The following is a 15,001-nucleotide window of genomic DNA, read 5'->3' as shown; positions in this document are numbered from 1 at the left end:
CAGCCCATTTAGCTGTGCTTCACATCAAACAAACAAGACAAATGGACTACTGCATTCTATTCAATAAAGAAATAAAATGTATAGAAATATAAAGAATAAATCACCAACCTATAATGAATTGTTTGAGTTTAAAAATTATCTAAGTAGGCTTATAAAACAAATCAAAATAAATTATTAGAAGCAAAAAGTATTCATAGCAAAATATTAAAAAAACAACAGGGAGACATAATAAATGATATAACAGGGAAACACTCACAATGTGCTGAAAATTGTGAAAGCATTGCAGTAAATTGTTAGTTCACTAAACAAACCAAATTATATACAAGTTAATTTAATGAGTTTTATATAGATACTGCAAATGAGCTTATAACTATACGTAAAAATTGTTGAAACTGTTTTAATGCTCCCCAGTGACACCGGGTTTCAATTCCATTGATGGGCAGAGTACAGACAGCCGTGTGTGTAGCTTTGTGCTTAATAACGAACAGCAACTGTTTTAATACAGATTAGTTAGATAAAACACGATATAAAACAAACATATTTGTAAATTCAGGGTATCTAATACCAACTGATGAATAAGAAATAAAAAAATTATAAACTCTCTGAACAGCGAAAAATCTGCAGGAAAGAATAAAATTAGAACCGAATTTATTAAAAATAATATTGGAAAGTTGAAGTCTACAACAAAATATTTAGTTAATTTATCAATGAAGAAAAGGAATTGTCTCAGATATTTGCTGTCATTGTACCAAAAGTTAAAAGTGGAAGTAAAAGTGATTTGAATAATTACATACCGACTGCTTTATGACCATATAAAAAAATCATAAGATTTTTTTCCAATATTCAATTTGGATATTGTAAAAAAGTCTGAAAATGAGATCGTGAAAAAATAAATAATGAGTTAAGATGCTTGAGGAAGTGGTTTAATAATATTTTATCTTGTTTAAGTGTATGAAAAAAATAACAAAAAACAGTATATATGAAATTCACTATAAAAAGAGTCAAATATAATAATTCCGAATGAACAAATAATCTATGAGAACTATATATTTGTAAATATTTGTCTAACAAGTTTAGCATAAGTATTAATTCAATTCTACAAAATTCAGAAAATATTATCTTGGAATAATATTTGATTTTATTGGAAAAAACACATTAAATTAATAGAAAAAATAAAGATAGCAGCACGTAAAAAATCACGTATCTGATAATAAAATCAGAAATATTTATTATGCTTGGTTTAATTCAATTCTAAAATATGGTTTCACCTGCTGGGGAGGTGCATATTTAGCAAATTTAAGAGTATTTATAGAGTTACAAAAACATTATCAGATGCATATCATCCTTATCACACTATGAACACATTAAACTGCATTTAAAAAATTTTAAAATACTAACTAGATTCAGTAAAGATATTCAAACCTGACAAGAAACAAAACTAATGTATCTAACAAGAGCTGGAGAACATGGAAATTTTAAACGTACTAATTAAAAAAGGAAATATTTATAAAGATATATTTTTACCAATCACCAAAATTTTATAATAATATTATAAATGAAATAAGATTTCTGTTTAGTAATAAATATATATATATTAAGTTAGTATTAAAGAAATAAATAACTCAAAAAACAAGGAACAAGAAAATCTTTTTATAATCAATACATAAAATAAAAACATGCAAAAAATGATGAGATGAAAAACATGTATAAATATATCATAATATGATGAAATAGTTGTAAGTTGCATAACTGTTAATGAAAAAAATATAATTCATTTATTTATTGTATTTTATTATCTACACTTGGATAGTCTAGTGGAACTTCTTTATTTTTATTTAATTGTATAATATAATTTATATACTATTATTTTCTGTGTTTTTATACTGAGTGTATAGTATTTTTTTGAACTTGAATACAAATTTTAAATTAAAAAAAGATAAACTTTCATTTTTTAGGGTAGCAAGTTATGTCTAGTCTATTATTTTACCTACAGATGAGATGTTATTTGTTTCAGAGTACTAAAATATGAGCAATCAAGTATGTTTCCTACAGATGAGATGTTATTTGCTTCAGGGTACTAAAATATGAGCAATCAAGTATGTTTCCTACTGATGAGATGTTATATATTTCAGAGTACTAAAATATGAGCAATCAAGTATGTTTCCTACAGATGAGATGTTATATATTTCAGAGTGCTAAAATATGAGCAATCAATTATGTTTCCTACAGATGAGATGTTATATATTTCAGAGTGCTAAAATATGAGCAATCAAGTATGTTTCCTACAGATGAGATGTTATATATTTCAGAGTACTAAAATATGAGCAATCAAGTATGTTTCCTACAGATGAACTTTCATTTATTTTACTCTAGAAAGTCACGTGTACTTTAGTATTTTACCAACAGATGAGCTGTCATTCGTTTAATGGTAGAAAGTTACGTTCAATCTAATATGTTACCTCAAGAGGAGCAAACAGTTGTTTTGAGGTAGCAAGCTACATTCAGTCTACTTTGTTACTTACAGATGACCTTCCGTTTGCTTTATGGTAGCAAGTTACTTGCAATATAGTATGTTACCTACAGATGAGCCGTCATCTGTTATAAAGGAGTAGTTTCGTGTAATATAGTACGTTACGTATCGATGAGATGTCATTTGTTTTAGGCTAGCAAATTACATGCAATATAGTATGTTGATTACAGATGAGATTTTAGTTGCTTTAGGGTAGAAAGTTAAGTGCAGTGTAATATGTTACGTACAAATGTGCTGTCATTTGTTTTAGGCTAGCAAATCACATGCAATATAGTATGTTGATTACAGATGAGATTTTAGTTGCTTTAGGGTAGAAAGTTAAGTGCAGTGTAATATGTTACGTACAAATGTGCTGTCATTTGTTTTAGGGTAGCAAGTTAGATATAATCAAGTATGTTACCTGCATATGAGCTATCATTTGTTGTAAGATAGATAGTTACGTGAAATTTAGGATGTTACCTACAGTTCAGATGTCATTTATTTTAGGGTAACAAGTTGCATAGAATCTAGTATGTTACCTCGAGATTTGTTATTTCTTTTCGGTCAGAAAGTTACGTGCAATTTAGTATATTGCCAACAGATGAGATATCTGATTTTTTTAGGGTAGTATGTTACGTACGATGTAGTTTGTTTCCTACAGATGAGATGTCATTTATCTTTGGGTAACAAGTTACGTGTGTTACGCATTAGAATTTCGAATAGTCCGAAGCCGAGTTAACTGATAAGTTAAATTTAATATTTAAACTGCACTTTAGATTTAGTACTTAAATTAAAGCCGATACATAGTCAGTTTATGATATTTGCCAACAAGATTGATTGATACACACCGTTTTATTTTTAACACAAATACGTTTTAATATACACACAACAATACAATTTACAATAACAATTATCACAGATATTTATTACAAACAATGATTTATAAACAAAACTTTCACAAACTTACAAACAATATAAAGTTTTCTTTCTAGATTGGAACTTCTTCGATATCTCATCTAGGGTTCACGATGAGCGAGTTAATTATCAGGTACGATTCGTTTATCAAAAAAGGGAGCTAGCTAGCCCTGTAGTTCTCGCTGATCATACGCCTATTAGAGATTGAGTTTCCGCTGATTATGTTAGGTTATTTACCGTTAGTTACTGGCCACACACGCTGAGCTTTCCACGATGAATTTATATAATGTTTTCGTAAACATACTAATGTCCAATAAGAATCCCCTGAAGTTAAATAATTTTTAATGTTCGAACTTTGTAGAGGTTCCTGGTCAAATATCTGAAGTTTTTCGATTGATAAGCGTTATAAAAATCACAGTTATAGCTTTCGAAGTTTATAACACACTGATTATAGCGAAATACTAATAGACACTCTCTTGGCACGTCGTATTATATTTATAGCCTTGGGAATGTTTTCTAGAAAATTCAGTCTTATGTAACAATACTGGTTAAAGCGTTTACGTATATAGATATATTGTTGATTCCTACTCTCGAGAATCTTCTACGATTTTGGAGAATAGGCGGGTATTTCGCAATACATATATAACACTACAAACTATGCATGTTTTTAAATATAAACTTAATCTAAACAACGTTCACGTTAAAATAAATACATAACAACAAATTCGTTACACGTGCAATCTAGTATGTTACGTACAGATGAATTGTCACCTGTTTTAGGGAAAATAATTACGTATGGTTTAGTATGTTATCTGCAAATGAAATTTCATTTCATTTAGGGTAGAAAACTACGTGCAATATAGTATGTTATATACATATGAGCTGTAATTTTTTGGGGTGGTAGCAAGTTTCGCAGTCTAGTATGTTGCCTGTAGATGAATTGTTATTTTAGGCTAGTAACTTACGTTTAATCTAGCATGTTACCCATAGATGAGCTGTCATTCGTTTTATGGTAGCAATGTACATTCAATCTTGTGTGTTAACAACAGATGAGCTATCATTTTATTTAATATAACAAGTTACATGTAATCTAGTACGTTACCTACAGATGAGATGTTATTCGTTTTAAAGTAGGAAGTTACGTGCAATCTTGAATTTACCTACAGATGGGCTGTGAATTGTTTTAGGATAGGTAGTTACTTATAGTCTCTAGTAAGTTATCTGCAGAGGAGCTGTGATTTTAAGCGGTGACATACAGGCTCATAGAACGGCTATTTGTTGTAATTTTTTTTTTCAAGTACACACTTTTAGCTCATAGCTCCGCCATCTCTTGACCGATTTGAGATCTAATTACTGTTTTGGATGCAGGAGGTCAAACCCTTTCGATTGATATATTTGACCACGCCCAATATCTCATAAATTAATTTAATGTAATCCTGCCTAAAATAATTTTAATTTGAAGGTAGGCTGGTAGAGATCCTGATGAGTAATACAATTTAATAGGGTATACGCGCGCCCCACACTTGGTATTGGTGGCGTACAAAGATATCGCTTATAAAAAGGAAAAAAAAAAGTCTCATAGGTTAATTTACTCTATTCCTACCTAAAAGAATTTCAAGTGCCGCGGCTCTTATTTATGGTAGCAATTTAGGTGTAATCTAGTAGGTTTTAGTTTCTGGAACAATAGTGTAATAATAGACTTCTATCAGTATTTCAAGTTTTATAGTTGCCACATTCTACTCCTTGATTTGCAAGAAATTGGTAATATATTTACTGTTCTACCCCTAGGATTTACTTATTTAATACCAAAATACTGTTGAAGCATCATATTTAAGTTATCAAGTATTCACTAAACTGTTTTAGCTTGTTAGGTTAAAACGAACTAAAGTCAGTGAGAATAAAGTCGTTACATGTAGACTCCTTCCTCCCTTTTCTAAGGAAACTTCTATAAGACTATGATTAACTTGCGATATTCTTTTGTATATTCTACAGTCGTTTATTGTGTTTAGATTAGCTAACTAAACATTTTTCTACTAAATTATAGTAGCCATAATTTTACTTGGTCGTATACAAGCTAACACTATTTAGGCCGCCTGTAGAAGCCTTTGCTATCAAGTAAGTAACCTATACACTAAATTACATCGTTTCCTACACGACAGTTCCTACATACCTAATTAGTTTTATTTGGATCTTATCCAGTAATGAACTAACGACGATCACTTGCGTTAAGTCAGTCCGTTTGTTGTTGTTGTTGTTTTACACGTCCTGCATTGTTTAGGATTGACTGAATAATAAAGTTTAAATTGCAATCAAGAAACGGTGTTACAAACAGAGATTTGTAGTATTTTAAAGAAATACTGTCCATCGAGCATTGCTGCTTTTTTAAAGAATATTTGTTTTGACATGTTCTCTATATGACAATGTTAACGTTAATCTTGTATATGGTAAATAATACAAAAAATACGTAGTTTTTGTTATACGTTTATATATACACTTCTATCCTTTAATTGTTACATTACTGTCGTTGCTGAACATTATACTTAAATGGGGAATATGAATTTTCTTTTTATATTGTGACACATGTTTCTATTACTGTTACTTATTGTCAAGTTATTTCGAGCTGAGTATTTCTCGTTAATTTATCAAACAAGTGCACCTGCATGTATTTTTTTTAAATCACGTTATTCGCCATAAAGAATACAGGTTTTTAGCAATAAAACGAAATACAAGGAGTATTGAATAGTTTTTGTATGTGTATGCGTTGAATTCACCACTTCTTGCTGTATTCTTATCACCAGATTGTCAACTGGGAAATGGATCTTATGAAATTGAGGAAAGATGGCGGCCAGACTTGGGCCCTCCATTTGGGATTCTCCACTGTGTGCACTGCGAATGTATAGCGGTTAGTTTTGTTCTACTATTATATAAATCTATAATGCTAATTTAAGAAGATTTAAATTATATTTCTATTCAAACTTAAAGTGGTTCACAAAGTAGCCTCATTTCAAGATCAAAGAGTAACCAAGAGGATTGGCTGCCTTAGGGGGAGAGGAGGGGGTAAAAAAATGACGTCAAAGTTCCACGAAGTGGAAACAGAGTGCGCGTTGCTAGGCTGCCATGAGAGGTGGATGTTGTCATGTCACCATGACACTTGACAACGAAAGTTGTTTGCTGCCAGAGAATCATAGTTCAAGTGTTAATCAACAGAGAACATGCTGCTAGGACACGAAGTAGTACCAGAGAGTGCGTTGGTAGGGGAGGGGTGACATCATACTTCGATAGCAGAGGGCCTGTTACTATAGGCGGACAGTGTTACCAAGGTTCTTTAGGCAGATGACTTCCCTATATGTGGGTTGTTTTACTAAAGATAGTGTTTGTATAGGTCTTAGTGTTGCTAGGCGGATTGTCTTAGTAAGGTTCTATAGGCGAGTGGTCTTACTAGGCGTATTGCTTATATGATTTACAAAGGCAGATGGTGTTTCTATAAGCGGACAGTGTTACTATACTTCTATAGAATCGAATACAGATTTTAACTTGTCTCAATTTATGTTTACATTATTCATTTATATATTTAAGTGTATTACGTGTGTTTCTATATACAGAGAGTGTTACTATACTTCTGTAGCATCACATATACATTTTATATTGCCTCAACTTATGTTTATATACTTTCTATTTATATATATAATTGTATTGCATGTGTTTATACTGGAAGATAGTATTGCTAACACAGTTAACATACTTCTGAAAAGTTTTTATCACATCTAACGTATTTCTTTTCATAAATATTGAGAAAAACAGTTAACATAGCTGATTGTGTTTCTTATATATCTATTTAGTACATTTTTAACATACTGATTATAGTTTTTGTTTTTATATCTAATTTGGATGGCATGCGTTTTGCACTTTCTGAAACTCGTTTGTCATTTTTCTCTCTTTTGGCCCGGCATGGCCAGGTGGTTAGGACGCTCGACTCGCAATCTGAGGGTCGCGGGTTCGAATCCCAGTCCCACCAAACATGCTCGTGGGGGCGTTATAATGTGACGGTCATTCCCACTATTCGTTGGTAAAAGAGTAGCCCAAGAGTTGGCGGTGGGTGGTGATGACTAGCTGCCTTCCCTCTAGTCTTACACTGCTAAATTAGGGACGGCTAGCGCAGATAGCCCTCGTGTAGCTTTCCGCGAAATTCAAAACAAACAAACAAACCTCTTCTTAGTAAAAGGTCGATCTACTGTCGACTGTGACGAGTCAGTCTAAATATCCAATAAGATTGAAATGTCCACACCATTTGTTGATTGTATGTGATGACATTGTTAATAGCCTCAAATAGAAGCGAAAAGAGCAACTAGTAGTTTGATGTTCAAAATGAAAATATCCACAGAAAGGTAAGGATATAACTTTCTACAATAGAATGGTTAAACATAGTTATTTACATAGATCCTTTAAACTTTAGTGGAACAAATTAATTATAAAGCTAAACATGAATATCATTGTATGTTATTTAGAGAATTGAATAATCATTCTTTTCAGGACAAACAAATGTCATACAACATACCAGATATAGAAATCAAATGTATAGAACAAATGGATTAGCGATAAATTGTTTACTTATAAGATATCAGAAAATGCAAAAAGTATGACATGCAAATTAAATATGAAGTGAAATCTATAATCAGTACATTAAATGTATACTAAATCGATACATAAAAAACACAATCAGCTATGCTAAGTGTCTTGTTCATCATTTATGAAAATAATACATTAGATGTGATCAAAACTATTCAGCAGTACGTTAATTGTGTTAGTAACAATACCCTTCTGTATAAACACATGTACGACAGTTAAATGTATAAATGAAAAATATAAACATAAATTGAGACAAGTTGAAATCTGTGTGCAGTCCTACGAAAGTATGGTAACACTCTCCGCTTATAGGAACGTCATCTGCCTTTGTAAAACACACAATATGTTTAGTAACACAATCCACCTATAGAAACTCCGTCCAACTATAAAACCTTGGTAACACCGTTCGCCTATAGTTAGAGGTCCTCTGGTAGCGAATTATGATATTACCCTTCCCCTAACAACACACCGTCTGGTGCCTTCTTTGTGTTCTAGCAACACGGTTTCTCTTGAGTAACACTCGAACTATGATGTCACGTCCAGCATTGCATTCTCTGGCAGCAGACAACTTCCACTGTCATTGTGGCGTGACAACATCTGTCTGTCATGGCGGCTGACAAGGTGCACCTAGCAAAGCGCCCTCTGGTTCCATTTTGTGCAATTATGACGTCATCGCTTCTACCTCTCCCCTTGAAGTAATTACCCTAACTACCAGGTTAAGTTATCGGATCTTTTTTTTACATTCTAAAGACAGAAATAGAGCTAATTTACAACTAATTTTGTTTCTTTAATTATTTAAAATCAACAAGTAGAGGTGAGTCTTTATTGAATCTTGAATCTTTTCTACTTTGCTAATTATTAAAGACAGAAATAGAGCTAGTTTACAAACTATCTTTATTCCTTTAATTATTGAGAATAAACCAATAGAGGTGAGTCTTTGTTACACCTTTTTATCATTCTGCTGTGTTTTAAAGACAAAAATAGAGCTAGTATACAAACTATCCTTATTTATTTGATTATTCAGAATCAACCAATAGAGATGAGTCTTTATTACACCTTTTTTCTGTCTTTTCATTAGTTTATTGAGTCTTGGTGATTAATATGCTCGCCAATCTAGTCGCTGATATAACAGTGATCAAAGTTGTAAAGTAGGTTTATAGTTAAGTTAAAAGTAATATAAACTATTTAATTCAATAATGATGTAAGAGACAGATAAGTTTGATTGACTTATCCGAAGTATATCCTATCATATCACAAATGGCAAACCTAACTTTCTTTTTGTATTGCGTTAGGCTTGGTTTTGTAATTGTCGCTTCATTCTTAACAAATAGGTTCTCTTGTTTCTTCAGAACATAATAAAAGAAAGCTTTATAGTTTTTAATTCTAAAAGCTAGGCCTAATAAACAACAATTGACTACAGTACATTTCTAGAAAAACTAAAATTAAACAAGAATGATCTTTAGAGTTTTGGCTTTAATGGACTGCTCTTGGCTGTTTCTAAAGTTGGACGACTTTTATACTAAGTGAGGCCTTATAGAAGTCGAAACGTCTAAAGACAGCCAGGAGCAATCCATTAAAGCCAAAACTCTACTGTGTCTTCCTAAGATACCACTGAAATAATGATCTTTCTAGCTATTATTAGATTTATAATAATATCCTTACTTTGAAAAACGCTAAGTAGATGACGTAATGATAACAGTCCATTGCTAATTTTCACTATGTCTGTAACTGTTTGAAAACAAAAATCAATTGCCAGCATTTGCAACAACGAGTGCTTTCTTACACAAATATTCTAAATTTGTCATTGCGAAACGATTACTTCATAATAACTACATTTCTATAAATATGTTACTGTTTCTGCATGACACAATTTAGTAAATATAATAGGTGAAGTAGCTTGAGACTTTTTCCTCTCCACGAGTAACTAACTGGTGGGAGTGTCGTGACTGACCTTTAGTTTTTGTCATTTTGTCTGTCTTGTACATTTTTATCACTTAAGATATATTTCAAAATAGCACAGAATTAGTCATATGGACCGAAGGCTGTCTGGAGGGGGGGTCACCTTTTTTAACCATTCGCACCACAATACAGTAGTGTATTGTCAGTAAACACTAAAATGACGTCACATAAGGGACGCTTAACGTTGCAACTTGTATTGTCGTGACGTCTGTAAAACGTGTGCTTGCCATGAATCACAAGAAGAATTATGCACTCTGTAGGCTATAACACAGCATGACATAAGAACTTCAAACTCAAGAAATAAAAATATTTGTTACTCTTCATTTTGGTTTTATTTACTCTTGAAATAGAACACTTTCGGGGACCCTGCGGAAGTACATCTAGTATCTTGTAAGTAATAAGCAAGGAGAAAGAAGTGCTAAGCTTTGGTTCACACAAGTTAAAGATCAAGATATTGGCTAAAAAGAGCAATTTTTATAGCTTTTTTTTATTCTGTTCAAGAACCTTGCATCTATATGATATGTAATATTCGTTTTAATATTGATAGGGGTAGGGATAGAATCATAAATAAAAAATGGGCACCTTATATTTTGTGAATGAATTGACTTACACTAATAGTACGTTTTGAATGAATGCATTTAGCGACCAAGGTGAGCGACTACTTTTTCATAGAGTAATAAATACCTTACATGCCCTCAGTGAAATCTCACCAAATATGAGTCTTTCATTTAAAACAATAGAAATAACAACGATTTCTTGTGCCATAATAAAATTTCATTCAAGGGTTTAGAAGCTCTATTTAAATTGCATACCATTTATCAACCTTCTAAATTTGGGTTTATGCAGTCGTACTTCTTAGAAAAGCAGAGTAGGTTAATTTGTAGTAGTTTATACAGAGATGCGTTGAAAATATGTCAACAAAACGACAATCGCGACTTCAAAGAGACTCCAGGTGTAATATAGTTAGCAAAGTTCTATTGTAATCAAAACTTGTCAGATGTCAAGTGCTCTCTATATGGTTATTAGAACTGCCAGTGTAAATATTAAAATTTTACTAAATGTTTTTGAAAAATGTACTCTGACTGCACAAAATTGCTACAAACAACATTTTGAGTTCGGGTTACAGTAAAACTCTCTCAATGAAACACAAAATATAATTAAAATATATACGAGAAAACACTTTACTCTTGTTTCAAAGTCAAATAGGAATAAATATAAATATTAATTGACCAGAACCTACACTATACTTGCTGTTAGTGTTGTTATAAAATGAGTCGGTATCTTAACAAACTGATCAATAAACGTCACAGATTTCATAATTACAGCACTAGCCAGAGCCACACAAAAGCAAATTGGAAGCTTTCATGGACTCACTGCTTGGACGTTCAGAGGATAACAAGCTTACCCTTTTACGTGAATATATGTAGTTAACTGTTCTTCAGTGTGATAGTTGGCACTGGTTCTCCAACGGACAGATCACCTGAACCACAGGAAATTCTGGCTTCCAGAAGTTGCAGCATTATGATATTTAACAGCAAGGTCAGTAACTACATACACTCTCTCTCACCCGGAGAGATTAATTGTAATAAATTTTAGACTAGTTTATCCACCACCTCGAGCCACTCTTTATTTGTAAGATGAAATACAATGCTTGCTGATGTCAGTGGAGGCGTGAATAGCAGTAACATAGTATACATTAGGATAAACGAGAGTCTTGCATCTAACCAGAATTTACTCAGTTTATGTACTGGTATGAGTCAACAATGTCATGGTTGAATTGGCTACTCATCAGTTGGGCCACGTGGATCTTTTCTCCCTCCCAAGACATGCAATGTGCCTGATACAAGGTCTGTTAATTGAAAGTGGGATGACGCACACCAACCATTGTTTCTCTCCAGTCATCTTCATGCCGATGCAGGTCCAGCTGTCCAAGAATTAGATTACTGGATACGGCCATCATCCTAGTATACTAATAGGCGCCCTACAATCTGTTAACAAGGCCTAGTCATATTTGGTATGATCTAAGACGAGGTCCATCTCCACTAGACTGGGGATGTATTTGTAGTTCATCATCTTTAAAGTAGGTACACTTAGGATGAGTGCTTAACTTGATGATGTATATTAACCACTGCTATCAACTTCAGTCTTTCTGGAAGGCAGTTTAGTGACTATATTGTTGTATATATGAATGGACACTGCCTTAGTCATAGATAATACATCTTTGATAGTCATATGATGGGCATATGTACTCAAAGGGTAGACTTGCGACAAACTTGTTAATCAGAATTTCCTTTCAGTAATTCACAATCTTGTCTGATTATGTTTTTCCTAGGCAGTCTCCATAGATTTCTAGGTTATACTCAGCTCCTCTAAAACAGGCTTTACATTTGACCGTCTAAGTATTCCTCTTCTTTAACTCTTCATCCTGGAACCATAGTTCCTCAACCAACACTTCACATTCATAGCTTTTCATTGGGGTACTTAACTTCATCAAGTACAACCCCATTGACTTTTGTGGTCTTACTCTGACTCCACGTATTCCAGGCTCCTACGTTCTTAAAACACTTTTACTAAATGGTCAAGGTCCTCCATATGCAATTGCCAGAAAATTGGTAGTGTGACCTACTTCACCTCTCCTCCAAATTCTGGTTGCAGTGACAGGAGGTGACTTGAGCCCTTCTTTATTTCTATTTTTCTTTCTACTAAAGCATATTATTATTGGTTTTCCTAAGCTACTGGTTGTACGTGAATGTCCAAAATCAGTTTTAGGGTATGGTGCGAGCATTGAAGCTTTGACATTCTTTTGGTTTATTTTTTCTAGTTTTCAGCAACTGGACACCCAAATGTTGACCAACAGCTTCTGTAAGGGACTCAGCTGGCCAAGCCAAGTTACTATTATTCAACCAGTACTGGTTACTTTGCGTAGATTGGGTCTGGCCTTTATTCGCTTTTCCAATGGAATATACAATTTTTCATCAACTCTGTCTCTTGTAGTTGACAGCTTAGTCTAACCTAGAGCAATGTATATACTTAATACAAAGTGCTTTCTATAATTAGGGTTAGCTGCTCCATTTTGCTAGCCTAACATTGCTGCTTCCATACTGTATCTGCTGTCTTCAGGCTTATTAAAGGAAAAACCTGCTGGTAGACTCTTTTGGTCCCTGCTGATCTACTGTTGGCCATTTATTTAAAGTGCTAATAGAAAAATGGGATAAAATTCCACTTTGAGCATGAGACTCCTCCTTCCCAATCTCAGAGCAGATGCTTTCCCTTGGAAGTCTCTTCGCATTAACACACCCATGATGGAGAGACAAGGCTACTATAAAGGTGTGACATTCATAAAATCTGTTCTGAAGACGTCACTAGTAGATTGCTAAATTGTCTATAGCTAAACAATAACATTTCTCGTACCAATTAATGGGCTTTAATTGGTAACAAAACGTTGTTAGGGAGAATTATATAAACCTTTGCTAATATTGGGGTCATGCGTTTTCGAAGAAAGAGAACCGCTAACAGTATATGAAAGAAACACTAGATCTGTTCGTTTTATAAAATTATTCCTTCTTTAATGCTAGTTTCATGTTTAAAGTCTATCTATGTATCTATTTGTTTATTATAAAAATTTATATATTATATATATTTATCAATATTTCTATTTTGTTTTATCTTTATATATAGATTTAGAACTAAGCTAAGTTTCCTAAGTTGGCAGAACCTCGAGAAATATTATTGTGATTAAGGCAGAAAATATCAGTGTGTTCTAATCTTTATACGTTTTTCTTGTATGACTTTGCATACAGAGAGTGTAACAGTATATATATTAGATTAGTTGTATTAATTACTGGGTTAATTTTTAGTTCTGATATATGTAAGTAGGATTACGTTAATGAGATATTAATACCTGTAATACTTCCGCTCAAAGAAAGCAACCTCCATAGCTGAGAATACATACATAACTTAGTATATAACGTCTATATACTGGTCTAACTATGAATATGTAATCTAATAAAACAAGTCACCAGAAAACATGAAGACGATAAAAATATAGAAATATACAATAATTTTGATAATTTAAAATTACTTATAGAAATCTTGCTTTGATATTAAGAATATCTCACACATATCATCAGTTGCTCAAAACGTCACATTTTATAGCAGTCTTGTGAATCCTGAATTATGGTGATATTTTGATCATGATTTTTTAGGTGTATAATCTCTACGTTTGTCGAACGTGAGTTTTTTATTCTAAGACTATTTGCTTAGTATTATTACAAGAATTAAAACATAAAAGTGTTTTGACCCTATAGATTGAATACAAAATTATGAAGCTCTTAGATCAGTTTGTATCAATTGATCCAGGGATATCTGCTGTGGTCTTGAAAAACCTAAACTTTCGCACGAGGATTTTCAATGTACGAGTTAGTTTGTGTGTTGGAAAGAAAAAAAAAATATTTCATGCTCAGAATATGACTGCCAAAAATGACGTCATTCTAATAGAAAGAAGCGTCATAGCCTGGTTTAGTGTACCACACATTAATTACTCCACACTTTGACCTAGAAAAATGAAGTTTTGTATAAGAATACTTTGGTTTAACAGTCTAATTAATGATACCCGGAAGTTGTGCCATTCTAACAAATGAAGGTGAAGTCAGCGTTATCAAAGATCACATTGCATTTCCTGGTGTATTCACGTGGTTTGGATTTGTTTCATATTCTAAAACTAAGATGGCCGACTTATTGTGTAAGCTACTCATCTTTAATATATGTTTAGTTCGTTGATTAATGGACTTTCTCTCGCTTATTAGCCAATAACAATTTCAGTATCATTCCACCCGATGTTAGTTAATTCATACCAATTCTTACGTTACTTTTTTTTTCAGATAAGTGATAAGCTCTAAGTTGCACAATCAAACGTCTATCTTTCTGTGTTATAATGGTTGGAGACGGCTTGAATGGGTAATGAAAAACTTTAATACAACAGCAAATGTACAACGT

At 32.7% G+C, this 15,001-nt stretch overlaps 1 protein-coding gene across 4 annotated transcripts in view; it reads left to right on the top strand.

The window, feature by feature from the left end:
- LOC106465659 (chordin-like) overlaps positions 1-15,001 on the top strand; it is a 209,642-nt gene that overhangs the window by 69,515 nt on the left and 125,126 nt on the right. For 3 of the 4 annotated variants that reach the window (XM_013925897.2, XM_022393973.1, XM_022393965.1), the window contains exon 2: positions 6,223-6,326. The exons of the other annotated variant lie outside the window; for it this stretch is intronic. In XM_013925897.2, the coding sequence (XP_013781351.2) occupies positions 6,223-6,326 (104 nt within the window). The remainder of the gene's footprint in view (positions 1-6,222; positions 6,327-15,001) is intronic. 4 annotated transcript variants of the gene reach the window in all.

Source organism: Limulus polyphemus, unplaced genomic scaffold (assembly GCF_000517525.1).
Source record: "Limulus polyphemus unplaced genomic scaffold, Limulus_polyphemus-2.1.2 Scaffold69, whole genome shotgun sequence".
Taxonomy (NCBI): Eukaryota; Metazoa; Arthropoda; class Merostomata; order Xiphosura; family Limulidae; genus Limulus; species Limulus polyphemus.
The sequence above is the reverse complement of the archived record's forward strand: the minus strand, read 5'-3'. Positions and strand labels throughout refer to the sequence as shown.